The 27,545-nt window shown below is 39.8% G+C and overlaps 7 protein-coding genes across 9 annotated transcripts; 4 read left to right on the plus strand and 3 right to left on the minus strand.

Annotated features, from left to right (window-relative positions):
* Nucleotides 1-25: 25 nt before the first annotated feature.
* Nucleotides 26-1,298, minus strand: LOC115770871. The gene is made up of 4 exons (XM_030716307.1): nt 859-1,298; nt 452-652; nt 233-349; nt 26-180 (listed from the first exon to the last, which is right to left on the minus strand). Exons 1-4 carry the CDS (start codon nt 1,296-1,298, stop codon nt 39-41), a joined length of 900 nt encoding a protein of 299 aa, XP_030572167.1. The 3' UTR covers nt 26-38.
* A 517-nt stretch (nt 1,299-1,815) lies between these two features.
* Nucleotides 1,816-2,623, plus strand: LOC115770848. Its single transcript, XM_030716283.1, has one exon. It carries the CDS (start codon nt 1,952-1,954, stop codon nt 2,531-2,533), a length of 582 nt encoding a protein of 193 aa, XP_030572143.1. The 5' UTR covers nt 1,816-1,951; the 3' UTR covers nt 2,534-2,623.
* A 318-nt stretch (nt 2,624-2,941) lies between these two features.
* Nucleotides 2,942-5,312, plus strand: LOC115770787 (tRNA modification GTPase GTPBP3, mitochondrial). Its single transcript, XM_030716207.1, has 2 exons — nt 2,942-4,055; nt 4,117-5,312. Exons 1-2 carry the CDS (start codon nt 3,558-3,560, stop codon nt 5,101-5,103), a joined length of 1,485 nt encoding a protein of 494 aa, XP_030572067.1. The 5' UTR covers nt 2,942-3,557; the 3' UTR covers nt 5,104-5,312.
* A 388-nt stretch (nt 5,313-5,700) lies between these two features.
* LOC115770849 (C2 domain-containing protein 5) lies at nt 5,701-14,403 on the plus strand. Of its 2 annotated transcripts, XM_030716285.1 has the most exons (11): nt 5,701-6,002; nt 6,058-6,359; nt 6,431-6,773; nt 7,590-8,716; nt 8,762-9,340; nt 11,025-11,355; nt 11,428-12,531; nt 13,088-13,175; nt 13,231-13,614; nt 13,673-13,945; nt 14,008-14,403. In XM_030716285.1, exons 1-11 carry the CDS (start codon nt 5,839-5,841, stop codon nt 14,068-14,070), a joined length of 4,758 nt encoding a protein of 1,585 aa, XP_030572145.1. In that variant the 5' UTR covers nt 5,701-5,838; the 3' UTR covers nt 14,071-14,403. The 2 variants fall into 2 exon arrangements, with proteins under 2 accessions (XP_030572145.1, XP_030572144.1); XM_030716284.1 differs by lacking the exon at nt 7,590-8,716 and having other exon boundaries at nt 9,030-9,340.
* Nucleotides 14,404-14,490: 87 nt separating this feature from the next.
* LOC115770850 (golgin-84) lies at nt 14,491-16,324 on the minus strand. The gene is made up of 2 exons (XM_030716287.1): nt 14,953-16,324; nt 14,491-14,885 (listed from the first exon to the last, which is right to left on the minus strand). The coding sequence occupies exons 1-2, from the start codon at nt 16,310-16,312 to the stop codon at nt 14,671-14,673; spliced, it is 1,575 nt and encodes a 524-aa protein (XP_030572147.1). The 5' UTR covers nt 16,313-16,324; the 3' UTR covers nt 14,491-14,670.
* Nucleotides 16,325-16,784: 460 nt separating this feature from the next.
* LOC115770851 (serine/threonine-protein phosphatase 1 regulatory subunit 10) lies at nt 16,785-19,469 on the plus strand. 2 transcript variants are annotated; one of them, XM_030716289.1, is made up of 6 exons: nt 16,785-17,120; nt 17,184-17,597; nt 17,670-17,832; nt 18,337-18,555; nt 18,634-18,794; nt 18,871-19,469. In XM_030716289.1, the coding sequence occupies exons 1-6, from the start codon at nt 16,796-16,798 to the stop codon at nt 18,918-18,920; spliced, it is 1,332 nt and encodes a 443-aa protein (XP_030572149.1). In that variant the 5' UTR covers nt 16,785-16,795; the 3' UTR covers nt 18,921-19,469. The 2 variants fall into 2 exon arrangements, with proteins under 2 accessions (XP_030572149.1, XP_030572148.1); XM_030716288.1 differs by having other exon boundaries at nt 17,184-17,832.
* Nucleotides 19,470-22,824: 3,355 nt separating this feature from the next.
* On the minus strand, nt 22,825-25,618 carry LOC115770722 (dromyosuppressin). Its single transcript, XM_030716121.1, has 3 exons — nt 25,506-25,618; nt 23,516-23,730; nt 22,825-23,454 (listed from the first exon to the last, which is right to left on the minus strand). Exons 2-3 carry the CDS (start codon nt 23,727-23,729, stop codon nt 23,363-23,365), a joined length of 306 nt encoding a protein of 101 aa, XP_030571981.1. The 5' UTR covers nt 23,730; nt 25,506-25,618; the 3' UTR covers nt 22,825-23,362.
* Between the last annotated feature and the right edge of the window lie 1,927 nt (nt 25,619-27,545).

A 27,545-nucleotide genomic window follows, 5' to 3' on the forward strand; every position in this document is an offset into this window, starting at 1 on the left:
ACTATACCCCATATTGACTACGATTGTAATCTCAATGTCTACTTTTTCTTTGAACTATGCCTAACATTCCATGACAGAAATTCCAACACTCTATACGGGCAGGAAACCGCATAGAAACGAGTACAGTCACGCACATCCACGCGATGTTTATATTTAACATCGGTTATCTCTTCGGGCACACTAAAATGGAGCGATTAGCATAAACATTTCGTCTTCTAGTAGTAAACCTCACGTTAATATAATCCGCAAGAGGTCCTCCATTAGCATACCCTGGCCATGGTTCTCATTAAACCTGGCCTTTAACTCACACATGGCTCGTTTTATGCAGGATCTTAGGTCCATCTGAAAGCTATTATAAAAAAAAACGCCTATTATTTGTGTAATAATATAATTTATAATATGTATAATATAGTACAATAAAAATAAAATGTATTATGTCAAGCACACTTACAAATTTCCCATTGCCTCAAATTGATCAAAGATTGCGCGTCGTTCTCTATAGTCACGATTTAGCTTCCAGCTGGGCACATGTACCCAGGATTCATAGACTTCTTCCTCAGCAGTGGGCTGATGACTGCGTTGCCAGGGCTCCTCGCTCAATTGCCAAGGGTTTTTATAGAAGTAATCTTTGTGTGTTTTGGGTTTAACATATCTGCATAAATTTAAAAAGCAAAACAAATATATATATATATAAATATATATATATATATATATATATATATATATATACAGTTTCGCTTTAATATATATATATATATATATATATATATATATATATATATATATATATATATATATATATATATATATATATATATTAAAGCGAAACTGTTTAGCTAAGTCTTAGTTGGACTTTACTTGGTATAGGTCTCTGCTTGGTAGGGTCCACGATAGTACATATTAGGTCTACGATAAGGATATTTATAAACTGAGCTATTCTGTCCGTATCCCTGCCAATTCCAATCCCAACGACGTTTTGGCTTTGTAGCTGGTTGTTTTTTATTAGCTGTATGATCCAGGAGTATTTTTGGACGCCAGCCCTCCACAGTATCCGGTAGCGGTACATACATATCAAATTCTAAACTATACTGCAGTCCACTTGGTCGACCGCCTACAATAATTTTGGTCAATGCTGCCGTTATCAACACAGAGGCCTTATTGGGGAAGACCAGAGCACGAACGCGGCGCGAAAGTAAGCGCTCCTTAGGCGCCACCGACTCTGTCTTGTTGCCTGCAGCGAAAACCGCAGCAAAATATCCAAGTAGTATGAAGAGTAGCACAAGTGTATAACGCCCCATACTGATGCAGTCAACATACGTATCTAAACTGAGTGTCTGTCGGCACCTCAGAAGAAATAGCTCTCGGACTAGAGACGATCACACTTCCGACTATTTCCAAAACTTGCCGCACGTAGCTTAAACACATTTTTAACCATGATGACCAACAGCTGGTATTAATTCGCTTATGTCATTCATATTTTAATTTTGGGCTTTCTGTATTAATGCACCTACATTAATTTGTACTCAATTTCAAATTTTCAATTTTCATTAGTGTTTCTGCACCCAATTCGGGCACGAAATTGGATCAGGTTGTTCATCGCATAGCGAAAGATAACACGACACGGGTCCATCTCTAGTACTGACTGTCATAGGTGCGCTAATTGTCCAACCGGGTGACCGGTACAACAATGCGTCACCAATTACAACATACTAATTCAAGTAATCCAGGCAGTACAAACACAATATAAGATCAAGTTATCCATGATATATGGTCTGTCGTTGTAATCATCAAGTAGCACTTATTCGCCTCAGTTACATTTATTGCTCCTTTCTAAAAAGTACAACTTTCGGCACTCTCGCACGGCACAAAATATTACAAAACTTAAAAAAAAAAAAAAAAACCTAGTAAATTTTATTGTTAGAAGTGGCCCCAATTAGTTTTCGTATTCAGAATGGTTAACTTTAATAATACTACAAAGATGATGGTGAATCGGTGCATGGAGCTGCTAAACGCGAAAATTGCACATGCCCAGACCCGACACATTGCCAAGCGCGTACCGCTGGGCCGTATTAGCCCTCGTGCCCTGGACGCGAAGGCAATATTTAGGGAACGGCAAAAGGCAGAGAAATATGAGGCCAGCAAGCGTCTCTCGATGTGGGAACAGAACAAGAACCAAGGAAGTGGTTGGGGAGAAAACGAACGATTGGATCATTCCCACTACAAGCATTGTCAGCTTCAGGAGCGCACATATGATTGCACTTGGACAAAATTTCCAGAGGAGCCCAAGCCCAAACAGCGAAGAATGTTTAAATCGGAGGGACACATCCCAATCTGTCGCCGAAAGACTGGAACTCGCCCTGAAACGGCCAAGCCGTGGGACGACGAGGCTTCAGACTTTATTAAACAATGGGACAACAATAACGCCATGATAAACCGTAATAGATTTGGTAAAACAACGCATTTCAGTCAACCGCATGTTGGAGAAGGATCCTTGAATAGCAAACATCCCAAAAGGAAATTATTCTATTACTAACCGCACCATTAACTGACTAATTCGATACGCTAATGTAAAAGTTTTTTTTAAATTGTAATATGAACATTAAATTTACTGGTAGGACAATTATTTCATATTGTTGTAATATTCATTTATACATTACGCGTAATTAAGTTTGTGAATATAATATGTATGTAAAATAGATCTATAAATTTGACTCTGGGCGTTAACTTATTTGTTGGTTATATGGGCTTCAAGTAGGGAAGGAAGCATCTTAATTTTTTTCGGCTTTTTTCAAATTGCCCGCCGCGCTGAAAATTAAATATTGCCGTACCCTGCGTTTCGTGTGCATTGAAGGAAAGATTTATATTCAGAACCTGTGTTGGTAATCGAAAAAAATCTATCTGCTCTTGACAAATTCCTGGTAACAAATGCTTGTCATATGTCAAATTTATTTATTTTGCTTAAATTTAAGCAGAATCGCTTAGTTGTTTCCAAATTGTTCGTTTAAAAATAGACAAATATTTCCCTATTGGTTTTTTACTTTCGCTTAAATCGTAATGATACTGGCACAGTTTGGTAGACAATTGATTTTTAAATCTGTACGTTGTCTGGGCACTCGCAAAGATGGATTATTTCGAAAAGGGCTAAAGGTACCCAAGTTACCCATTAAAGGACCAAGGGATTATGATTATTGGCGTCGTTTGAAACGCAAACCGAAAAACCCAAAAGACAAATCGCCAAGAACTAACAAATTATGTCCGGGTAGACCAGCGGCTTACAAGCCAAAGAAAAAGAGTGAAATAAAACCCGACGAAGATGATTTAACAACCAAAAATGAAAATCAAAACTAATCAATTTTTCAATCAAAAATCATAAGACGAAATAAATTCAAATTTACTGCAATTTATGTGGCAACTCTGACAACAGCTGTCGCGAATATGTACTCATTTACTCGCTATCGCCAAAAGTATCGCTTGCAAAAATCATCTGATTTTGATTTTCTTTTTTTGTTTCTTTGTTTTTGACATTATCGTTCGTTTGGTCGTTCGTTTCGTCTGCCATGGCGCTGCTGAGGAGCGTTTCAAATGGATTTTCTGTGGTTTTTCGCCGCTTTGCCAGTTCAAGTGGATGCACCATTTACAGCCTCAGTTCGGGCCACGTCAAGTGCGGCGTCTCTGTAATACGTGTCTCCGGCCCACAAACAAAGCAGGCGCTGCGCGCCATTGTTGATAATGGCGAATACGAACCAAAACAGCGACAGGCATATCTTAAATCGTTTTATCATCCCACCAGCAAAGAGATTATCGACCGCGGTCTGCTCCTGTGGTTTCCTGGACCAGCGTCGTTCACGGGCGAGGACGCTTGTGAATTTCAGGTGCACGGCTCTTTGGCCGTTATTGCGGCAATGCTGGATGCACTTGGCCAGTTGCCCGGCTTAAGACCCGCTCAGCCTGGTGAGTTTACAAAGCGTGCGTTTTTCGGCGGCAAACTTGATCTAACCGAGGTTGAGGGATTGGCCGATCTAATACACGCCGAAACGGAAGCACAACGCAAGCAGGTATATCACATATATATTATATAATATATTATATAAGTTAATGTGAATTCTCCTTCTGTAGGCTCTCCTGCAAAGTACCGGCGCCTTGGGTCGGCTCTATGACAGTTGGCGCAAACGGCTCATTCGTTGTGCCGCTCATCTGGAGGCGTATATTGACTTTGCTGAAGAGGAGCAAATAGAGGGCGGCGTTATAGTAAAATTGACCAGAGAACTAAATGCCGTGAAACGGGAAATACGTGCACATTTAAATGATCAAAGACAGGGCGAACTGCTACGGGATGGTGTACGCACAGTCATCATCGGTGCTCCAAATGTAGGCAAGAGTAGCCTTTTGAATCTACTCTGTCAGCGTGCCGTATCGATTGTGACCGAACAGGCAGGCACAACACGCGACATTATTGAGACAATGCATAACTTTGGCGGCTATCCAGTTGTCTTTGCGGACACAGCAGGCCTTCGCAAGCACACCACAGATACTATCGAGGTGGAAGGCATGGCGCGTGCCAAACAATGCTTAGCCAGCTCCGATCTTATTTTGTTACTCACAGACGCCAGAGCTTTACGTAAGGTGGAAAACAATGAGGCACTAACTGGCCACATCGATAGCTATTTGGAGGAGCTGGACATACCGCCGGAGCTGTGCAGTGGAAAGCGCTTGCAGTTAGTGGCAAACAAAACGGACATCCTGTCAGCGGAGGAAATTCAGCGTCTCAGAAAACTGGACAATGTGTTGGCACTATCATGCCACAAGCAAGACAACTTGCCCGAGTTTCTGGGCTCCTTAGAACAGCTGCTGCAGCAACTATGTGGCGTACCGCAGGCGGAACATCCACGCATCACGCACACGCGTTACAGACAGCAATTGGAACGGTGCATTGATCACATCGAGATATTTCTACGAGATTACAAACCCGATGTGTACCCAGACATGGCCATAGCAGCGCAGCAGCTACGTAAATCTGTGCGCTGCATAGAACGCATCACTGGACATGTCAGCTGCGAAGATATACTCGATGTGGTCTTTAAAGATTTTTGCATTGGAAAATAATTCGTATTTTAGTCTTTAAGTATTAAGCTTGCAATGTACAGATTATATGGACTGCCAATATGATTAATTCATCCTAATATCAGTAAGATTTTCATTTTCAACATTTTGGTAGGAATAAACTTATCTGAAGATTTTAACCAATAAAATACTGTCGAGTTATTCGCTCTATAAATTAGTTATGTAAAAACATTTACATTATTAGTCTATTCAAATTATTATAGATGTGCTAAAAATATGTTTAAATAAAAAATAAAAAAACATTCATGTATAGGTTTTAATCAGTAAAAGTCTCAGTATATGTATATGTTAAGAATAATAATCTTATCAATAAAAGGACAAGATAACATTTTATTGGATATGGCAAAGTTATAATGACTACAACTATCTTACGGTATCTTTAAACCACATTCCTCATTATTATTATTATTATTTCCATTCAAAGAACATCAATTCAACTGTGAAATGTGGAATACATATGTATTAAGTAAAAGCAGAAGGGGAATACCGTCATTAAAGTAAAAGTTATCAATAGTTTAAATCGATAAGGATTAGTTAGAAAATATCGATTACGCGGCTACTGACATCACTAGAAAAATGAAAAACATAACTTAAAATAATAAAATACAACGTGCAAATTGAAATATTGTGCAGAAAATTGGGCGAAAAGTCACACACTGTGTGCTGGTTGTGCGGGGCAGTCTAGGAGCTTTTTGAGTTGCGTCAGCAGGCAATAAAATGCCAGGCAAGGTGGGCGTCAAAATAAAGGCTGCGCGTAATCTGCCAGTGATGGACAAGAGCAGCGAGACAACCGACGCATTTGTGGAAATTAAACTGGCTAATAAGGAGCACAAAACCGAGGTATTCCGGAAAAGTCTTAATCCGACATGGAACACCGATTGGTATGTAGCACCACTTGTTCGTCTCTCAGTTATATTTGATATTTGCTTCCTGCAGGTTTCGCTTTGAAGTCGATGACGCCGAACTGCAGGACGAGCCACTGCAAATTCGTCTTATGGACTATGACACCTATTCGGCAAATGATGCGATTGGCAAGGTTAACATAAGTCTGAATCCGCTGTGCCTGGAGAGCTCTAGTCAATCGGGCCATGGCAAGGGCACAGTGCTCTCTGGCTGGATACCCGTCTTCGACACAATGCATGGCATACGTGGTGAAATAAACGTCATTGTCAAAGTAGACTTGTTCTCCGATGTCAACAAGTTCCGACAGAGCTCGTGTGGCATTCCCTTCTTCCACTGTGCGTAGAGCACGTTAACATGTTAAGAATAATAATAACTAACTAACTTAATAACTATTCTCTTCCCCCAGCACAATGTGTTCCGTTTGGGTTTCGGGCGCAGGTCATACATGGTTTTGTCGAGGAGCTGGTCGTCAATGATGATCCGGAATATCAATGGATTGACAAGATACGTACACCGCGCGCTTCCAACGAGGCACGTCAGGTTGTCTTTCTCAAACTGTCCGGGCAGGTGCAACGAAAGATGGGGTTGAAGGCCATCAATATGGGCGCCAATGCTGTCATCGGTTATACGCAATGCTTTGACCTGGAGGGCGATGTGGGTGTTGTCGCACGTGGCGTCGGCACAGCGGTAACACTGATAAAGGACACCAGTAGCCAGCCAACCAGCGCGGATGTACCACTCATCGAAGAGTGAGTATTTGTTTGAAAATTAAATGAAATGTTTCCAGTATAACTTTCAACTATGGAAATGTCTTACGAATTGATCCCACCTTCTATAGTGGTTAAAGGTTCCGCATGCTTTTATCTCAAGAAACACACGGAAAAAGCAGCCAATAACTTAGGTAAACAGTATAAAACCCTTTATGACATATGTATCTATTCGGTCCGTTTAATTAGTACAGAAAAAACTTGAGGTTTGACTCGATCGACCGAAATAATTGTTAAAGTATCCAAAACGCGTTTCGGTTGATTCTGACTACAAAATATTGAAGCTGAGAGGCTAGGTTGCTACCGATTCCACTTATCGTCATGAATATAAGTACATATATGGAGTCAGGGATTTTCTCTTTCTAAATAAAAAATGCCAAAACAAAAAGAAACTTTTTCAAGACTGTAGATATATGTATAAATTATATTCAAATTTGATATCGAACCTGAAATTCCAATCGCACTTGCTTAAGACAATTCCATGATAAGAAGGTATAAGCCCCAAGCATATTTAGTTTGCGTCCATTAGTAGGTCTGCTAGTAGGTCCACGTGGCTCAAGCTGAAAATATGTTCTAAAGCATTCTATTTTCTTCTCTTGAATGTTTTCCCCTTTACCCGTCGTTCACGAATAACTCAATCTTCGTTTAACGTTCATATCTGTATAAAACCTGTTTTGTACTCCTTGTCGTATTTTTGTTGTTGTATTGCACCCCCTTCAATCGTTGTTGTTTTTGTGTCGTATTTATAACACTTAAAAACGCCACCACTCACCCAATTGACCACCGAACCATGAACAGCACACATAGAGCTCAAAAGTATTTAGATTTTCTAAACTGCACCGGCGGCAGCAGCGCTAGCCTGCCGCTGTCCGGCCGTTCGCCACAGTATCGTCTTAATATATATAAACAGCCCAGTGTGAGTGCCAGATCGGCGGCAGCAGCAGCAGCGGCGGCGGCAACGTTGTTCTATTTGGAGAGCGGCAGCAGCGATACGGAGGATGGGGATGTCATGCAGAACTTGTTGAGGCAAGAAGATGCACGTGGAGAGCCGACGCGGGAAAAGAAGCTGCGACATCGCATGCACCGTTTGACCCTGTCCTCGCGGAATGTGTTCAGCGAGAAATACGCAACTCTTTTGCGTCGCATGGAGCCCAAGATACCAGAGAATGCCACTCAATCACTAAGCAGTCTATTTGGTGGAGCCGGAGCAAGTGGCAAGCGTCATCGCAAATCACGTATCTCGATGGGCAAGCGGTCAACGCAGGCAATAACGCGTTCCATAAGTGATAATACAGGCGCAGGGCCAACCATGTGCCTACTAGCGGTCCCACAGTTGCCCGAGTATCAAGAGAACACTCGCTCGGCACCGGACCTGGAGATGGATCTATTTCAGCGTAAGTCCATGTGCTCCACGGACTCAACGGAGTCATTGTCAATAACTGAAACGCTTGCCACAGGCATTGACAGTGCAGCAGCAGAAGCGTCCAGCGAAGATGAACAAGAGCAAGACGAACGGTTCGATGATGATAATTTGCAGGATAACTGGATTAGGCCCGGCGAGACGCTCAGCTGTGAGAACAGCCAATTAGACTTGACACCCAAACGGCACACACTTTTTGAGGATCTGAAGGGTTTCTCGCGTCGTCTGCAGAAACTGATGCACTTGACGCCCAAACTGTCAATACAACCGAAGCGTGCCCTGCTGCTTGCCACTGCTGCACTGGAACCGTCACTGGAGCGCAAGTCATATTATAGTTCACAGCCGGAGCTGCCCACGAACAGTGCCATGGATTGGCCCTGTGCAAATCTGAGTGCATTCGTATCCATGCTGCAGCTGAATCATTTGCCCAGCTATGAATCCACGCTTAGTCAGTTCGCTAGCGTTAATTGTCTAGATGTTGCACCATTAGTAGAGTTTGATACCCGTGCACAATCAGCATCACCCCCAGCAGCAGCGCCATCATCAATAGCTCCGAACACGTTGCTGCCAGTTGCGCCCGTGCTGTGCATTTGCCCCTCGACACCCACTCCAACTGAATCCGACAATAGCTCACAGCTATCGCCCACACAGACGCGTGCCTTTGAATATTATGATCCTCCCGTTTTTAAACTAGACCATGTTGTAAATATTTCTAATAGTACTAACCATAGTAACAACAATAATAAATCATCATTGCTTGCTCCATGCTATTCTGTTTCGCCATTTGCCATACAAAACCAACAACAACGCTCAACTAGGTCCAGCAGCGATCTTCAGCAGCTTCAGCAGCAGCAGCAGCAGCAACAGTCGCCGGCACAGGGCGTGCTCATTCCCACAACCATTACGACAATCGAGAGTAATGCGAGTGGGAAAAGGTTTGCATCGCCGGTTAGCAGCAATCGCATGAAGCTTACGCCCAGTCCATCCAAGAGCGGAATTTCGGGCGGTGGCAATGCAGACAGCGCATCTACATCCACCACCTCAACAGCTACAACAATGGTGCAGACCAAAGAGCTGGGTGAGATATGTCGTCGCTCATCCGACTCCGATTTAAGCGTAACGCCAAAAGGTATGTAGTCGTCCATTCCCTTTTTGAACTAGTTATAGCAACTAAGCACAGGCTAAGCCAGGTTATTAATACTTGTATGCATACTTAGTCTAAGCGATTTTCCCCTGCTGCTTTTCCTTGCGAAAGTGTGTGTACGTGTGTGCGAGTGTATTTGTGTGTCTCGTGCCTCTCTTGAGTAACTCACAAACTCTTCTAATGTTCTCTATTTGCGCCTGCTGCTGAATCAAACGCCATCCAGGCATAGCCTACATATTGCATCGCAAGCGTAAGTAGTTGTCGTCTTACTCTCTCTCCCTCTCTCTCTGTCTGTCTCTTTCGCATTCTCGATGTTCATTATCAATGTATTTGTGTGTCAAACCTCTCCCTGCTATATGTGTGTGTGTAAGTGAGTGGGTGATTGCAGCTAACATCCGTTCGCTCCTTATATGTTGTTAAAAGCTCTGTCTCTCGCTCAAGCCTCGCCTGAGCTAGACTCTTTTCCTCTTTCTTTCCTGAATCATAATAAATAAAAATATAAATCAAGACTGCAAACCCTTTTTTGAACCGGACCAGTTTAAGAGAAACTACTGTGAAGGAAATCTAAGCTCTCAATTCCTGACTAAAGAGCAGCCGACCATAGACCCGTACAGAACCATATCTATTCATGGCTAAAAAAAAAAGTAGAATAAATTTGAAAATGATTAAAGCCTGTCTTGAGTTTGCAGCCTTGATATATACGTAAGTCAACTAAACTGATGACAAAATATAAATATATTTATATTTATAATTATATTTATATATTTATATTTATATTTATATTTATATTTATATTTATATTTATATTTATATTTATATTTATATTTATATTTATATTTATATTTATATTTATATTTATATTTATATTTATCCTTCATCTCTCTTTCTATTTACCCTTATATGTCTATAATAAAACGAAAAAAAAAAATAATAAAAATAGTATCTAACCTTAAGAGTGTATATCTAAACATATCTGTTAATCGAACCCATTTAAATATCATAAAATAAATCAAATTGCATGATGCAAACATAAATTAGTCTGCAGCACCCGACTCTGACTATTGGGAACAAAAAGACTATCAGTAGTTTTATCTAAATATACCATTTCCGAGAAAAGTGTGGCAAATATATAAATGGTTGTAAAAGTTGTCAATAATAAATATTAACTCTCATATTTGGTCATCAATAGACCACAATCAAATTGAATAGCTCAATCTTAGCTTTTGATAAATATATACATTATCCAGAATAGTGGGGGCTTCATCGTGAAAACTTCTACAATTATCTTTGCCTTTCTGATTTTTGGAAAAAGTATGTTTTGATCACATTATTAAAGGAGATCATTCGATCAATTATATAGGCTAAGGACTGATACATCATAGACATCAGACTGATACATCATAAATCCTTTTCCATAGATTCCGTATATATAATCAAATTGAATTAATATTTTGCTCAAAAGAAGTTTTGGCACTGAATGTGGTGATATAACAACTCAAGGGAATAAAAATGTATCTTGATGTAAGCAAAACCAAACTATCTCCCTTAAGCATTAACGAATTCGATATCTTATGTACTGTGTCCCTAAACGTTGTAAATATGTGGACCCATCGCTTAAAAATGTTATATTTAAAGACCGATTTAAAGGATTAGTAAATTCCATTGGCAGGCAACTCCATTTGCGTGGCAAGCGAGCGTTTGGTTGCGGCCACGGCCATGATGCGCCTAACCACACCCACAGTGGGCAGCAAGGCAACGGATAGTCTAGATATGCTGGAATACCCATTCCTAACTATGACTAAATATCCAACTGGCTTCATACTGCACCTGGGCGCAACTGTAGCGGCCAGGTCGGTGAAACTCCTAGAACGTGTGCCCAATCCCGATGAGCCTGAAGTACGGGACAGCTGGTGGACTGAGCTGCGCATGGAAATTCGCTCTCATGCCCGTTCTTTGGGCTGTAACGTGGTGCTAGGTTACATGGAGTCAACAACAATATCGTAAGCCTAAGAAATCAAATAATTATCAACACAAAGTTCAATAAGTTAACTAGTCCATAATTAATTACACAGTGAAGATGTGTGCGTTTTGTCTGCCACAGGCACCGCAGCAGTCATAAACATGGTCTTTAAACGGTCCGTTTCGCAAACAGATATTTTTGCCATATCCAAGGCAAGCAACAATGTGGCTGCGATGTCCAATTCGCTGGAGGAGCGCGAAGCAAACGGCAGCGTTAGTGAGGCAGCAGCCTCTAGCAAGGACGGCAGCTCATTAGCTACAGCTAATGGCTCGGGATCGGCAAGCAAGCGCTATGGCTTGCCAGCTCCTAATGCGCCACGCAAAACCTGTGCGATCTGTCATGTGCCATACAACCTGAGCTCGGTGAAGATGAAGAAGTGCGCCATTTGCCGCAAAGGCCGGGTGCCAGATGTGCTGCTGGCCACGCTGGAGGTTCCAGAGTTCATGCAGGTTACTGGACGCGGTTGTTTCATGCAAGCGCAAGTTGTCCGCGCTAAGCGGGATCTGCGTGCCGAACTGAATGCTAAAGATATTTCCGATGGATTGCCCTTTTTGGAATACGAGCTGCACCGTGTGCTGATAAATAAGCTGAAGGCCAAGGGCATGAATGCCATTTTTGGACTGCGCACCCAGGTGGCCATTGGCGAGCGCATGATAGCGCTAATTGCCACGGGTACAGCTCTCTTTCTGACTGCGCTCCCCGTGCCGCTGGTGCCTAAAATTGTGGCAGGCAACTCGTGGACGGACAAACAAAAACTCAACGAACTACAGAAAAAGCTGCAGGAGACATTTGAGCGCAACCAAGAGATTTATCAGTTAAAAAGCATGGATCCTGACATAGTCAGCGCTAGTGGTGCCGTGGGAGACAAGCATTCGGATAGTGATGATTCGGATGATGAGGAAATGAATGAAATCGACTTGAATTGCGGAAACAAAGAGATGTGTGTACTAGAGGTTGATGATATTGAGGATTTGGAAATTATATCGTTGCTCATGGAACCATATCCACCCGAAGGCTTTCATGTCGTAAACACGCAACAGGTGCCAGGTATGCTGGAGCTGGATGGTGTTAAGAATCTTCAAATGTTTACGCAAGTGTGGCGTGCTCGCCTCGAGGTGGGCCAAAGCGTAAATGGATTCCCTAAACACTTTCAGCGGTGAGTAGTAATCCAAGCCTTACCAAAAACATAATTATATAATCTAATAATATGTAAAAATCCTGTGGATACACACACTAAACTTGAAGTTGTAACATTTATGCGTTTACATTTTACATGAAAGAATATCAATGTTAGGTAAGGCTGTTAACATTTAAGTTACTCAAAAAAAACTGGCTGGTAAGATCTTACCCTTTAACTACAGTTGTCACTATATATAAAGGTGTTTCTCGCGGCCGACTGACTCATTGGTGATCAGCACACACCAGCAGTAGGAAGCAAAAATATTCAATGTAGATAACTTATGTGGTGCAGGTGCATGCTAAGACGGCATTTTGGGAAATATCACCCGCAAGTTTGTACGAAACTGTTTTAGTTAGCATCCGATCCGACTTATTTTTAAAGATCTTTTTTCAAATTCACTTAAGGGGTGTCTCCCACTTTTTGGAAACTCTATCCCTTCTTGGGATTCCTAATCAACATAAACGGCTTATTCTATTTCCAAATCGATTCAAATTTTATAACTGAATAATTTGTATATTTCGTTAAATTCCAGACTTCTACAGACCATCTATTTTAAGCTGCGCACAATGATACCCTGTGCAATATGCGATCTGCGTTTTAGATTGGATTTGCCTGAAACGGTAAGCATTTCAAAAAATAATCGAGAATATTTACTAAAACTCCACGCTCACACAGGACCAAATCCAATTACTTGTCACTGGCATGGCCATGGGTCTGAGCGATGCTAACAAAATGAAATATCGACGCCGGGGAGCGCCGGTGGCACAGATGCAGAATGGCTTCAATGATGCGGCAACGCAACCAGTGTCCGTTGTCCATGAAACCCAATCGCAGCCTGAACTAAATGGCAAGCGAATGCTACAAGAAGAGGATTACATTTTTCCGCTGGATGAAGATCAAATGGTCGATACTCCCACACCGACCAGCTCAGCAATACCTCCGTTCGGCATGAGTTCTTTCAAAGTGCGAAAGACTTCGCCATCGCGATTAAATAATTTAGCGGCAGCTTTACCGCCAGCCAAGCCGCTTAACATGACACCATTGGCACGCAATCGCTACGTAAGTGGAGGATTCTTTTTCTTGTTCCCCACTCAGTTATTTGGATGTTTTTAAACAGTTTCCGCTACGCGATCGTCATGGAGTGGACTTGACTCCACTAAGCTTCATACCAGGTGGACGGATTGAAAAGTATTTGGGGAACTTGAACTTCTTCTTTATTAGGGAGAGTACTTCCATACGCGAATACGGTGGAATTAGCGGATTCGTGCATGGCTTTATCACTGAGCTGCTGGCCGTGGTGCGCGCCCATATTGCTTCTCTAGGAGGTAATGCAATGGTGTCCTTTTATTTGACCGAACTGATGTTATTTGATAATCAGCACAAAAATCAGGTAATATATATAAAAACCGATTTATTTATATGTGCTTATGCATCTTTTCTTATCTGTTGCAGGGTCAGTGCCTGATCAGCATCGGTGGCGATGCGGTCTATGTCAGCTACTATGCCGATGACTGATATACACGTTTGCGGGGCATATAGCGCCTGTTTTACGCGAATCGCCCCAAAAGTCTCTACTACTAAAACTCTCTTTTGTTGTCTCTCTTTATGGATGCTAACTCCATTTCACCAATCTGGCTCAGCGCATATGGCCTGCCCTGTTGACAGGCCCAACTTATAAAAATGCTTGTTGACTTAAATATGTAATACAGATATAGAGTAATCGGTACTTACTATAACGGCTATATATAGTTGAAATCAATATGCAATATTGGAACTGTGACTTGACTTTCGACATGTAGAATGAATTTTTCTTGTCTTGTTATTTGTTTGCTTAATGTTTAAAGCTTAGCTACTTGCAATTTTCGTGACCATAGTTTGTACATAGTCGAGATGTTTATTGAATTTAAATTTTAATAGATCATTTTTTTTCTTTTATTTTTGTTGTGAGCAAATAGCTCTAAGCAATACATTATACACAAAAAGTGTAATCAATTTTGGCAACACAGAATTGAACCACCAAGTTATGTAACATATATCTATATAAATAATACTAAATAATATGCAATATTTGAAATTAGAATCCGAAAAATGTGTAACGGATGTTTGTTTTACCATTCAATTGGGACTTGTGGAGAGCAGCACAAACATAACCCAAAGATGCAACAACGCTACATAAACAATTATGCAAATACGCATCATTGGATAGCGACGTAAAAAGGCGCCCACACGTATGCCTACGGAGTCTGCTTGGCGCAGGGCGCGCTTAAAGCGACGTGCAACACGATTGTCAAACGGGCTGGGGTGCATGAGCAGGGGAAACTGTGCCTTGACTGGAAATAAAGCTTAATTTAATTGTCCAATTTATAGCCACATGCCAGTAGCCAATCATAAACATACCGTCATCAGTGCTGTTGGAGAGCAGCGTATTGCGCGAACTGGAGATGCCACGTTGATGACCCATCTCCAGGGAGTGCATGCTCTGCTGCAGCTGTGTCTGCATGTTCTCGTGCTGCAGTCGCAAAGCATTACGCTCCGCAGTGACCCGTTCCAGCAGACCCTGACGCTCGACCAGCGATTGAGTTAGGGCTTTCAAGCGGTTTTCGTAGTCAGTCTTTGCACTTGTAAATCCGGTCTCACTTACAAGCTGCCGTTGCTGTTGCAGTTGTTTTTCCTTCTCCTGCAGGCGTGTGGCGGCGGCGGCCAATTGATTGCTCATCTGTTGACGCAGCGAGGTCAACTCCTGCGTAAGCATGCGCTGCTCCGATTCGATGGCCATATTGTGCTCACGTGCTGTACGCAGATCTTTGATGAGCGACTGCTCACGCTGACGGGCGATGCCGAGTTCCAACTCATGTTGGCGCTCCAGCGCAATGGAATCATCCAGCTGAGCCCGTAGTTTCTGCTGCTCTTCGCTGGCGTGCTGCAGCTCCTGTTTCAGAGCATCGTATTCGATTTGAAGAAAATGCGTTTCACTCTCTTTGGCAGCCAGTTCACATTCTGCGCCTTCTGCAATCGGTTTTTGTTTGAGCTCAGCAATTAGCGCATCTTTCGCTTGCAGTGCACGCTGCGCTTTGACGCGATACTCGTGCAGCTCTTGGCGCTGTTGATCCGTCTCCTTGGTTTGCATTTGTAACTTGTGCGCTGTGCTTATGTATTCTTGCTGAAGCTTGGCGAGATTCGTTTCTAATTCAGAGATGGAGTGTACGTAGGCCATGTGAACAGTTTGCGCCTCGTTAAGCTCGTGGACGGCCCTGTCGCGTTCCTCAGATAACGTTTGAGTTAGACTTTCCAACTCCTGTACCCGCTGCTTCAGGGCAAGGATCTCACTGTCGTGGTTTAGCTCATCAAGTCTCAAACGCAACTCATCGCGCTCGCTAGTAATCTCGTTAAGAGCGATCTTAAATGCCGCCAATTCATGGGTGTCCATACCGTTCCCGTTGTCTGGATTGACTGAGAAACTGGCCGAGGCGGTTAACTTTTGTCGCAACTCTGTGGTCGCCACATGGGAGCCCTCGCTTTTGGCGCTAGAGGCGCTGTTGCCAACCATGGACAAGGACATCGGTGTGCTACTGTTACTTGTGCCACGCTTGGCCGGAGAGAGTGTGGTTTTAAAAGATTGTGTACTGCTGGTAAGGCTGTTCTTCATAGCATCTAACGCTGGACCAGCTTCAATATGCAAGGCCGTAGCAGCATTCTGGTCAATTTTGTTTAGTATATTCTCTGCCTTATCCGCCAGCCCCGTTATCCACGACGACATTTCAAATTACAAATAAAACACGCAATTTAAGCTTGGCAAATGCTGAATACGTGGAAAACTTGTTTGTTTATGTCAGCGCCAGTTCTACCTAACGTCCTTACAACTGCATTTAACAACACCGAAAATATCGATACAAAATTTGTCTAATTATTCTATCGATAAAATCTAACACTGCACACACGAAAAAATCAATAGTCGCCGCCATATTTTTTCACTTTGCTCGGACGCGTTTTTATGTTTAGGTAACTGCAAAAATAGTTTACCGACAAAGAAAAGTCGTAAAATAGTGGTAATAGAGCGGCATATAATACAAAACTATTGTAAATGCTTTGTATGGTTTAATAATTCGTGAAAACTAAAAACGACAGAGTGTGTGCGCGTCCGAGTGTAGTGTGTGTATGTGTTTGCCTCTCAGTATTGCGGGCTGTGTAAAATAACTAAAAGTAGCATTGCCTTTGTTGTTGTTATAACCTCAGCAAGAGCATGGAAGGAGCTGCACAAGTAGCGGCCCCCCCGGTAGGTGGGCCACGTGGCGGTGGTTACAGAGGCCGCGGCGGAGGCCCACCCATGCGCGGTGGTTTCGAGCGGGGACGTGGACGCGGCATGGGTCGCGGTCACTTTATGGGTGGCATGCGCGGTGGTGGCATGGGCGGCGGTGGGCCGCCTATGCAGGGTATGATGCAAGGACCTCCACGCGGCATGCGTCCTCGAGGCGGACTGGGCTATCAAGGCCGTGGTGGCGGCGGCTTTCAACCACGCGGTGCTCCAATGGGCATGAGAGGCGGACGCCCACCAATATACCAACAGCGTAAGTACACAAAATGTAACAACAACAGTTGAATAGAACAGCTACATATCAAAACCCATGCAGCGCCCAAACAGCACACGGGTGCCGATAACAACAAGACTGTATCGCCGGTGCCCACGGCTGCAGCAGCTGGTGAGCAGCAGACAGGCGAAGCAGCAGGTGAAGACGGTACGGATTCAGCAGCGGCCGGCACAGGCACAACAGCGGTTAACTCACACGTGGCGAGCGGTGCGCCTGGCAGCAGTAGTAGCAACGGTGGAGGACCGCCTCCATATATAAGTCGGGGTCGAGGTCGCGGCGGTCCATTCAGCGGTCGCGGACGAGGCGGCGGTTACAATCCACACATGAACGGCAGCGGCGGCAATGGCATGTATCCGCACTCACATCATGCTAGCTCCATGGGCGGACCAGGAGGCGAACATGGAGGAATGCCTCGTCGCGGCTCTATGCGCGGACGCGGCGGTGGCTACAATCAAGGTATGAGTCGGCCACCCATGCAACATCACCAACAGGCACATAATGTCAATACACAAATTGCACCGGTACCAGCTCTCAAACGCGGCGCACCCGGAGGTCCAGGCCCCAAGCGTGGACGATACGAGGGCGGACCCTATGGCCAGCGGCCCATGACACCAAAGTATCATTCGGCATCCCAGCATATGCCACAAACAACATATGGCTCACCGCCCAGTCATCACGCGCCAGCGCAAAGGTAAGTTCAATAACTTTTCGGCTGGCTAACAATTTGCCTTTCTTTAATGCTAACCTGCATCATCTTAGTCAACATTTTGATAGCTATTTTCCCTGCTCATATTAGAAAGCACAGTCAAACTTATAAATCTCAGGGGTTCAGGTTAAGACCATCTTAATAAACAAAAAAATTGTCGATATAAGAACTTAATTTTCGATCGAACATTCTCATGACGGATATACGATATTGGAACAGAAAGATGGACCGTTCCTAAGTTTCACGAAGACAGCTTCAAATGTGAGGAACTAGTTTGCATAGAAACAGACACACAGTCTTGGCACTACACAGTCGGCCGGAAGTGCCTGTGTATAGCGGAAAGTAACATTTGCCAAAGAATCTTCCGTAAAGAAATTTAGATTTGAAACGGACTATTATCTGACAGCTATTTTTCCTACGCTACCCCAAATGTGAAGAAATAAAAAACACTCAAATTAAACATAATATTAATGCCAACGTTCACTGCAGTCATCATGGTGGCTATCAGACGCACGACCAGACACAGCAGGTCGATCCATATTCTCAGAGCGGCTACAGTGCTTCGGCAACTGCTCAGCAAGGCTACAATGGCTATGGCCAGAGCAGCGGCTATACAGCACACACAACCCAGTCGAGCACGCCGGCCAGCAGCAGCTATGCGTCGCATCATGGCACCGAATACGATCAGAGTCAATATCAGGGTTACAAGTAAGTTACAGTTTTACACTTAGTTAAAGCTACAGCTTGGAAAAGGGGGTTGTTAAGATTAACCATGTTTATTAACAGCTCCACGGGATATGCCACCCAGCCGGATACGCGCTATCAGCCATATAGCCAAGACTATAGCCAGCAGTATGGTTCGGCTACCGTTGATTACAATTCAGCTGGACAGGCGGATTACAGTCAGCAGAGCGCTGGTTACGATGAACGCGCCTATGCCGGTTATGGTAAGTGAATGATGGAAATATTATTTTTAATTGCGCATATCATCATCAAAATTTGCGACCTTCCACTGCCCAATAGATTCGCAGGCATATTCGCAGAATTATTCAAATGCAGCTGCCTATTACTAAACTACAGTCTGCCGCATCCCTCGAATGGCGATACCCAACAGTGAAGAACGCTGCGCGTGCTCCAACACGTATGCCAAAAACCAAAACAAGGGATTAGGGCTAACGAGCATAACCATATGAATGTTTAATGCAAAAATTTGCTTGCTATATAAATTAATACGTACACGTAGACACACATACCCACAAACATTGAAAACACTCACACACAATTAGTCTTAAGCATAAAGTTCTCTTTTCCTAGCGTTTAAGGTTAAACGTGTTGCTACGTCTTGCTTTTCATCTCCCTATCTATCCTATCCAATTTTCCGAAACCTTTGTGTTTGTTCGTCTTTGCAATACCCTATCATTGTGACTGGCAAGAAGATTGTATCGCCTGTTGTTAAATGTTTTGTTAGTGGACAAATGGAGCCTTGCATCGCTTTAAGTGCTCCCGCCAATAAATCGGATTATGTATATTTCTTTATATTTTACAAACTATTTTTCAATTTATCTATTTGATGAATGCGATCCAAAAGTAAATCAATATTGTGAATCATGTCATATTGTATACAACAATTGCAATGTATAAATTTTAGTTTTTAAGGAATCTGCTATTAGGCAAAACATCTCTTTATAAATTGAAACTTTTGTTTATTTCTTATTTTTTTTATATATCTTAAATAACTGAAAAATTAACTAAGATTCCCCAAATATTATTTGTTTCTAAAATCTACTGACGTGAAAAAGAACGCAATTATAATTTCTTTTCCTAATAATAGCAACAATTTAAGCTACAAAATCGTAATTATGTAACTTTATTCATTAAGCTGAGCAAAACAAAAGGAAAAAACAAAGAAATACACAACAATTTATTAGCAAAACAAAGCAAAAATCTTAAAATTTATCAAAGTCAATAAAATAATGTTCAAAAATGTGTGTAATGCATTAAACTTATTTAAACTTAAATATTATTATTTCAAATGTTTTGTTTAACCAAAAATCTATAGTACAAATTCAACTAATTAAGCCAATCAAAATAAGTGCAACAACACAAATTACAAAAAGATATTACAAATGTTTTTTATCAAGAAGCAGCAAACTACATACTCTAACAATTCAAGCCACAATCATATTGAAGTAACAGCCCAAACCATAATGTGCAATATATCAAAATGCAAAAAAATTGAAAGCATTAAAAAAAGAACCAAAACCAAATGAATCCGAAAAGAAACAAGAATCTGTCGCATTCAAAACGATCTAAAATGTTTATTGATACAAATTTAAAAATAGACACAAATCTTCGCGTAAAATATTTAAACTGATGATTAAAGAAAAAACAAACTTAAGCAAGACGAGTGTCTAAAGAACATACTAATGTTCCAAGAGAAGCTTAATTCAAATGCTCAAACGCTCTTTCAAAAGAAAAAGAAAACAAAAAAAAAAAAAACAAAACAAACGAATATTAAAAAAGAAATACACTCATATTTGGTAAGTTAAGTTGCAAGCCGCTGAAAAGCTAAAAACCAATAACTATTAAATATCTCAAACTATATGGTAACTCAACACTCAAATTCTTAAAATTAAAAAAAAGAAAAAGCTTTAAATAATTTAGATTGTATCCTTATATAGTACAAAACAAACTCCATCCATTGTCCGGGGTTCTTTAAGATTACTCTACATCTGTCCCTTTCTGAGAGTTACTAGTGTACAGACCTATTTATAGCAACTGTTGAGTTTTACTATGTTAAATGCGGCCTCTTGTCGCATTTCTATCAAATTCATTTAGCATTTAGTTTTCTTTTTACAGGAATGAGAAAACTAAATTAACAAAATCAAAGGCGTTTTTAAACGTTCTAGAAGTGTGAAGGAAATCTACTAAAAGGATTATAAAAAAAGGTGAAAATACAAAAAAAAAATTATTAATAACTAAAAACAAAAAAAGAAACGAAATAATTTGATAAACTTTGTTTATATTATTGCACTTTTATGTTATTTACACTTTTGTTTTTTGTGAAAACAAATTTTATTTGTTTATAATTTATAAATTACAAACAATTTCAATGTGGCTTCAAAGGCTGAACAGTAGACAGTTCAAAACGGTGATATATAAAATTAAAAAAGACTGATAAAAGCAAAAAGCCATTCCGAAACTATGAAAGTAAGGCTTTTGTATACAAATATATATATATATTTTTATTATTTTCCCAATGCCTACAAATAAGACAAAAATATCCAGAGTAACAATGAATATTAAAAGTAAACAAAAAAATATATAAAGTATCATAAATTAACAGTAAAGAAAACTTTAAATATTCTAAATGAAGTTAAACAACATTTTTTTGCTTTAAGCAAACAAAAAAAAAAAAAGAAGAATAATACTCCAGGTACTTATAACATTTATTTCGCTTTCCATATACATATAAATAATTCTTACGCCTTCAACTGAATTTGTTGGTCTTGTTTATGCAAATCTAAGCAAATACGCATTGAACAAATATACTGAAAATATTCAGTTAAAACTAGTAAATTAAAGTACAATGAAATCAAAGTACAAATACCTAAGAATAAACAATTCAAGTCCAAAAATCTGCTAACTAAATCGTTTGTTAAGATTTTTTAAATTATAGAATTAAAAAAAAAAAGAAAAAGAATTTTACCAAGAATATTTATTTCACCATTTAATGTGGAATGCTTTATTTACGTTTTGCTCTATTGTTTATTTAATTTTTGTTTAATTAAATAATTTACTTAATAAAAGCGTGCATTGCAAAGAAAACAACGCAAGTGATCTAAAATTTATAAACAATGCTATAATATGCAGAATTTTTAATACATTTTTATTACAGCAAACAAAAAAAGCTGAAACTGAACTATCGCTTAAAATCCATTGGAGCGATTTTACTACTTACAAATAACAACGCTTTAAATTGTTGTGCACATTGTTGATCTACGGAACCACCAAAATCGACTTGTGAAATTTTAAAAATATTAATTATTTTTTATGCAGTATACTTTCGTTGACTAATGTTAAACCAAAGACGACACAAATATGAATTTAATGTTTAATAATGTTAATATTTTATGTGTTATTAGGAACAACAGTGATCAAAAGTTACCAACTTTAATAATCTGGAAATTATTAATTACTAGAAATTTTTAAAAGTGATTTTTCAATCATTGGGGGCATTAATGTCGAGTTACCTTCTTTTTTTGTTGTAATTGTTAACATTTCATGTATAAATAAGCCTGAAAAAAATGTGGGTGCGAAACTACAATAAAAAAAATATTGTTTTTTGTGGAAGTATCCATAGACTTTTATTCGGTAATTTAAGAAAATAAAAATAATTCGAATATTGAGATTGTAAGTGGCAAGTAAATGATAATCGAAGTTATGACTTATCAAAATGAAAAATTATGAGAAAATCTAAAATACAGTCACACATATATATCTACACATTGATAAGTAGGCTTTGGAATAATGCTGAGTGAAAAGTATTTAATTTTGGAAAGGGTGGTACTACATTAATACAAATATTAAATTTTAGCAGACTGAATTTTAGAATTCCTTACAGAATAACGGCTGTCTAATGTCAAATTTTCGATTTATGATTTGGACATTTTTACAAACATCGAGAAATGATGAACGATTTTGACAATAATTAAAAAAAAAACACAACCAAACCTTTTGAAGAGGATAATAGTTGGTCTCATAGTAAAGCAATCTCCTATTACCCGAGCCGAGTTTACAGCTAAATGATACTGATTTTCAAGTCTTATTTTTATCTCTATCCCAAATATGATGCCCAATAAAAAATGCTGGTTACGAATTCACACAGGAAACAACTGACTGTGTTAAATTCATATGTGCCGCTCCCTTTTAAAAATATCGAAAAATAAACTTTTGATTGCATTTTTTCACGCATTGAGTTTGAGAAGAAAAAGATACTTTATTTAAAAATGAATGCAGTAAAGATTTACATTTTCAAACGTCATAACAATTTAATTATATATAGGTTATTTTTGCAAGTGCTTTGTGTAAGGGAAATATGTACTGTTAATTATCATTGAATATTATGTGGTATAAATGTGTTTTACAAACATTTTTTTTTTTTTTTTGTAATTAAGAAGTAATAAAGTGTTCTAAAACAAAATATAAATAAAGAGATCAACATGTACAATACGTTCTTCGGGGGTCCTTGAGTATGTACGAATATATGTATATACAAATATAATATATTAACGAGTAAGTATACATTAAATTGTTTGATTTATTATTGAACTAGAGAGCTTCCAAGTTGATTAATTTTAAATGTTTAACGCCAATGTGCCGAGAATACATTATGCATAGAGGGAGAAGACGCCATTTGTGTTGTGTTTTCAGCTAAAAAAAAACTACCGATCGTTATCCAGGGTCGTATCGTAGAATCGTTTGAGAATGCTTTGTGGGTTATACGGTAAGGTTTTTAACGACGTTTGCCAAAGCGCAGGAATACATGATCGACATCTGTGCGTTTATTATAGTTTTTTAGCAAATCATCGGAATTCGCAACAAGAGCTGTAAATAAAAAATTGCACACTTTTGTTATGAATTCTGGGGGTAACTTAATAAAGCTTACCAGACGCTTCGTTGTTGATGTAGGATTTGAGTGCAGAATTCAATTGATCGGAATTCTCCAGGGCCATGCAAACCTTTTTGATATGTTCAGGCATCTCCTCGAATATGCCGGGCTGGCATAGTGGTGCCTGCGAGGCTGCCTCTGCACTCTGCACACACACAGCCAACAGGACAATGGCAAGGCAGCAAATCGCAAAGCTCTGAACGTGAGACATACTGCAAGTACAGCACATCAGATGATTAAAATTTATATACCCTCAACCTATTTAAAATCGGTATATTTATATATATATTCTTGGTCAGCTTCGATAAATACACATAGTTGAGTTCCATATTTGAACTCTGAAAAGTTCATGAGGATCGGCGCCGAATTTATGTAGTCAAGGTGGTTGGAAGAAAGCGCAGCCGTTGCGTATGTACATATATCCGTTTGTGTTTATATGTATAGAAGAAGGTACGACAGCACTGTGCGAATTTTAGGGCAACTCCTAGTCGGGCGCTTCCGACTAGAGCACTCTTGTTTTAATTTGCAGAAAACACGATTAGCAAGCGGATTAAGGTAACAGAAGCATCAGAAACGAGCAGCTCAGGCCGAGTGCTCAACTTATTTTGATTAACTTGTAATAATCTGCATGCTACGTGCCTGATTATCGTTGCGCTCTGCTGTTGCCAGGACAATGCCATATTGTGCTTGAAAGAAGTTCTGCCTGCAGCCAGCGGCAACGTATTAAATTTCCCTGCTAACCTTGATGACAGCAGCCAGTAGAAGTCGGCTCTAATGTTCGCTAACGTGTTTACGAATCAGACAATTTGTTTCTATTAAGCTCCAGGCAGAGTAGGCAACGACAATGGCAACCTGTCCCCAACCTGATGAAGATGTATACTTATAAAAAAGTCAAATGCACTCGTACGGGTCGGCCCGTGTTACGAATGATGGCTGCTGCAATCAGTGGCAAGTTAGTTGGCCATGCATATGTGTATCTATGAATTTGTCTCTCTTTCTTTGTGTGTCAACACCAAACAATGCTGTATTCAAGCCTCTAATGTCATGTACGTGTTGGGCGTGCATTTGCGTAGATTAGAAGCCGTTGCACCGTTATTTTTTACATCAAATGAAAGACGGAAGAAAAATGACAGAAAATACTTTATACCAAATGCGAAATCTTTTACATTTGCCCGAAGACAGCGCAAATGGAAAAAGCTTAAAGCTAATCTTTTATTGGAGAACTTTGGGTTTGATAACGAAAAACCAGCGCACGGAAAGAAGTTTGTAAAAAAAATTCTATCAAGAAATATATAATATCATTATCAAAATGATCAAGCTTATTCGATATGACAATATTCTTGTCAGTATATATTTTCTTGCGAACTGACAATTACCCTCGTCGTAAAATTTAATGAATATCAGACTTTTATGTTTTAAGAAGAACGTGCCCAGAAATTGATAAGCTAAGGTAATAAATAGTTCATACCTGTTAAAAAACCAAAAAAAGGATATGAAAAACATAAGTAAAAACTTTTAAAATTTTAAATATTCTATTGAAAATAATGATAATATCTAATTTAAAAAATACCAACTACTAACGGTTTTAATTTTAATTGCATAAAAATAAAAGGTAGAGCTGGCTGCCATATACATGCCTTATTAGTATCTGACACTGATTAAATGCATCGACTATAGGTATAGTCTCTAGAGCCTAACTAGAGGCACCGAATTTGATTTTAAAAACATGTCATAACATCACTGTTGATTTGGATAGCTTTGTCACTTAATTCCATTCTTTAAAACTAAGAAATGTGCACATGTTCATGTCTGACAATAAACACTGAAATTATTTAAGAATCAATTTTTCAAAGAATACTACTAACTAGATAAGGGTTTGCACCAAATGAATCTGAATTTTATATGCAAATGTACGGAACTGTTATTTTTACATTAACTTTTGCACTCTTATTAATTACAATATTTTATCTATGTACATTTTGTTTACCTGTTGTCAATTTTGTTTAAGATCACTTGGAATGTTCAAAAACTTGCAAAAGTATTAACTGGCTGCGGTTCTGCTGTAGATGACTTCACTGCCTGATAGAATTGAACTTGTTGAACGCAGGCACTCGAATGATGGTCTGCCTTGACAGGACATCAGCTTTTATTTACTTCCGCTGAGCACGCACACAGACCTAATGCAAGGCTGCCATTGGTCCAACACACACACACACACACACACACACACACATGACAAAGGACCACATGTTGAGCTTAAACAGACAGATACAGGAGCATGCCGGTTGGTGGGCGTGCACAAATATTACGCATACGTCACCGACCACCGAGCGAACGTTGATTATGTGTGCTTTGGGAACTTTTAGACAAAAGCAAGCAAAATATCGTAAGACAAACAGAAGCGATGAATTCCTCAATATGTTGATCTATTATATAAGTTTTATCAGCTTTTAATTATGTTATAAAAGCGCATTTTTATGAGCGTCGCCCACTTAAAGGTAGTTATGTGCGTTAATATTGCACTTACGAGCCATTATACTTGATAGACTTTTGTTAAAGCATCTTTCGTTCGCCTTAAATCGAATGCCAGATGAGTTGACACACACCTGCTGCAGTTAACTTGCAAACACTTATGTTTGTACGAAAGGTAAGTAAAGTAATCTTCAGTTTATGAGCTAGGGATTTGCAGACGAAACGTTGCAATTAATTTGCCATGGCGCGTGATTGGCATTCAAACTATTGGACTCTGCCTTTTTACATATTGAGAAGAGAAAATGGGCCAACCAACCTGTGGGCGAAAGTATAGGAAAACGAAATGCCTAACTTAGTGTCAATGCTACATAAGCAAATCAAATTTGTCACATTTCATTCTATTACTAATAATTCAACTTTAGCGGAAGCAGTGTAGGGCGAAACGAAACAATAACAGTGCTTTTGCTTTAAGAGTATCAGGGCAGAATTATAATATACGATAATATAATTTTATAATAATGTTATTCCATTGTTTTATCTGCCATTAGCAGATATATAGCGGTGGCTACTTGGCCCAAACCCTCGGTGCAATTTTTTAATTAACACAGAAATCGCGATTTATGTGCCGATTCCAAGTATTAACTATTAAATACTTTCTGAGCACAGATGAGTTCACATATTTTTGCTAGCTTTTTTTTCCATTGAATTTCGGTACATTTTTGAAGCGCCAGTTGACCAAAATTTCGGTTTAAATTATTTTTGTTTTTTGATTGTTAATCGGACTTTTTGAAAAAGTCTTTCCGAGATTAAGTATTACAAAAACCGAATTGAACTAAATAAATTAAAACTCTGTACCTAACTAAACAACAGGTGGAGAAAAGTTTTACTGATTTTGGTTAATGAGTCAAAATCTCATAAGCAGATACTTTCAAGTATTGCCTGAATTTAGGAATTATTGATATTTTAAGGCAGGAGTGTTTGCGGCGAGAATATTTAAGACTCACTCCTTTAAAACAATCATTTGATAAATATACAATTTACACGCCCCTGCTGTTTTTGTGATTTTTAAGATACCATGCTTCCTACACATGAGCAAAGTCGGACTATCATAGCACTGCTGTTGCATAAAGCTCTATTGGAAGAGTTGATCGAAAAATGAGTTTTTGCCTTTCAAGATGACTTGACCAAACTGAGCAATTATGAACTTCACGATTCTCCTCGCATATCTGCAAAAGGTCGGTATAAATGTTCCTCAACGATTTCTACTAATACCGACTGAGAACAAATCCCATCCAAGAGCACAATTTAGCAGAGATTTCGAAATCTTATCTATGTAAATGTACTCCACTGTGAGGTGCCGCAGTGTATTCACGTTCGCAAGAGTGTTCTCACAGTGTATTCACATTCGCAGCCCACTAATTGGGTTACACTTAACACATTTGCGGTCTTTGATGTTGAGTGCAGAAATCAGGCCAAACAGTATAGTGGTCGCCATATGTGGACATAATGCAGCATAGGCATGGAATGGAATGGTAATGGAAGTGGGTATGGGACT

The sequence above is a fragment of the Drosophila novamexicana genome, unplaced genomic scaffold, assembly GCF_003285875.2.
Source record: "Drosophila novamexicana strain 15010-1031.04,08,12 unplaced genomic scaffold, DnovRS2.1 tig00004560-arrow-pilon, whole genome shotgun sequence".
NCBI classification, from domain to species: Eukaryota; Metazoa; Arthropoda; class Insecta; order Diptera; family Drosophilidae; genus Drosophila; species Drosophila novamexicana.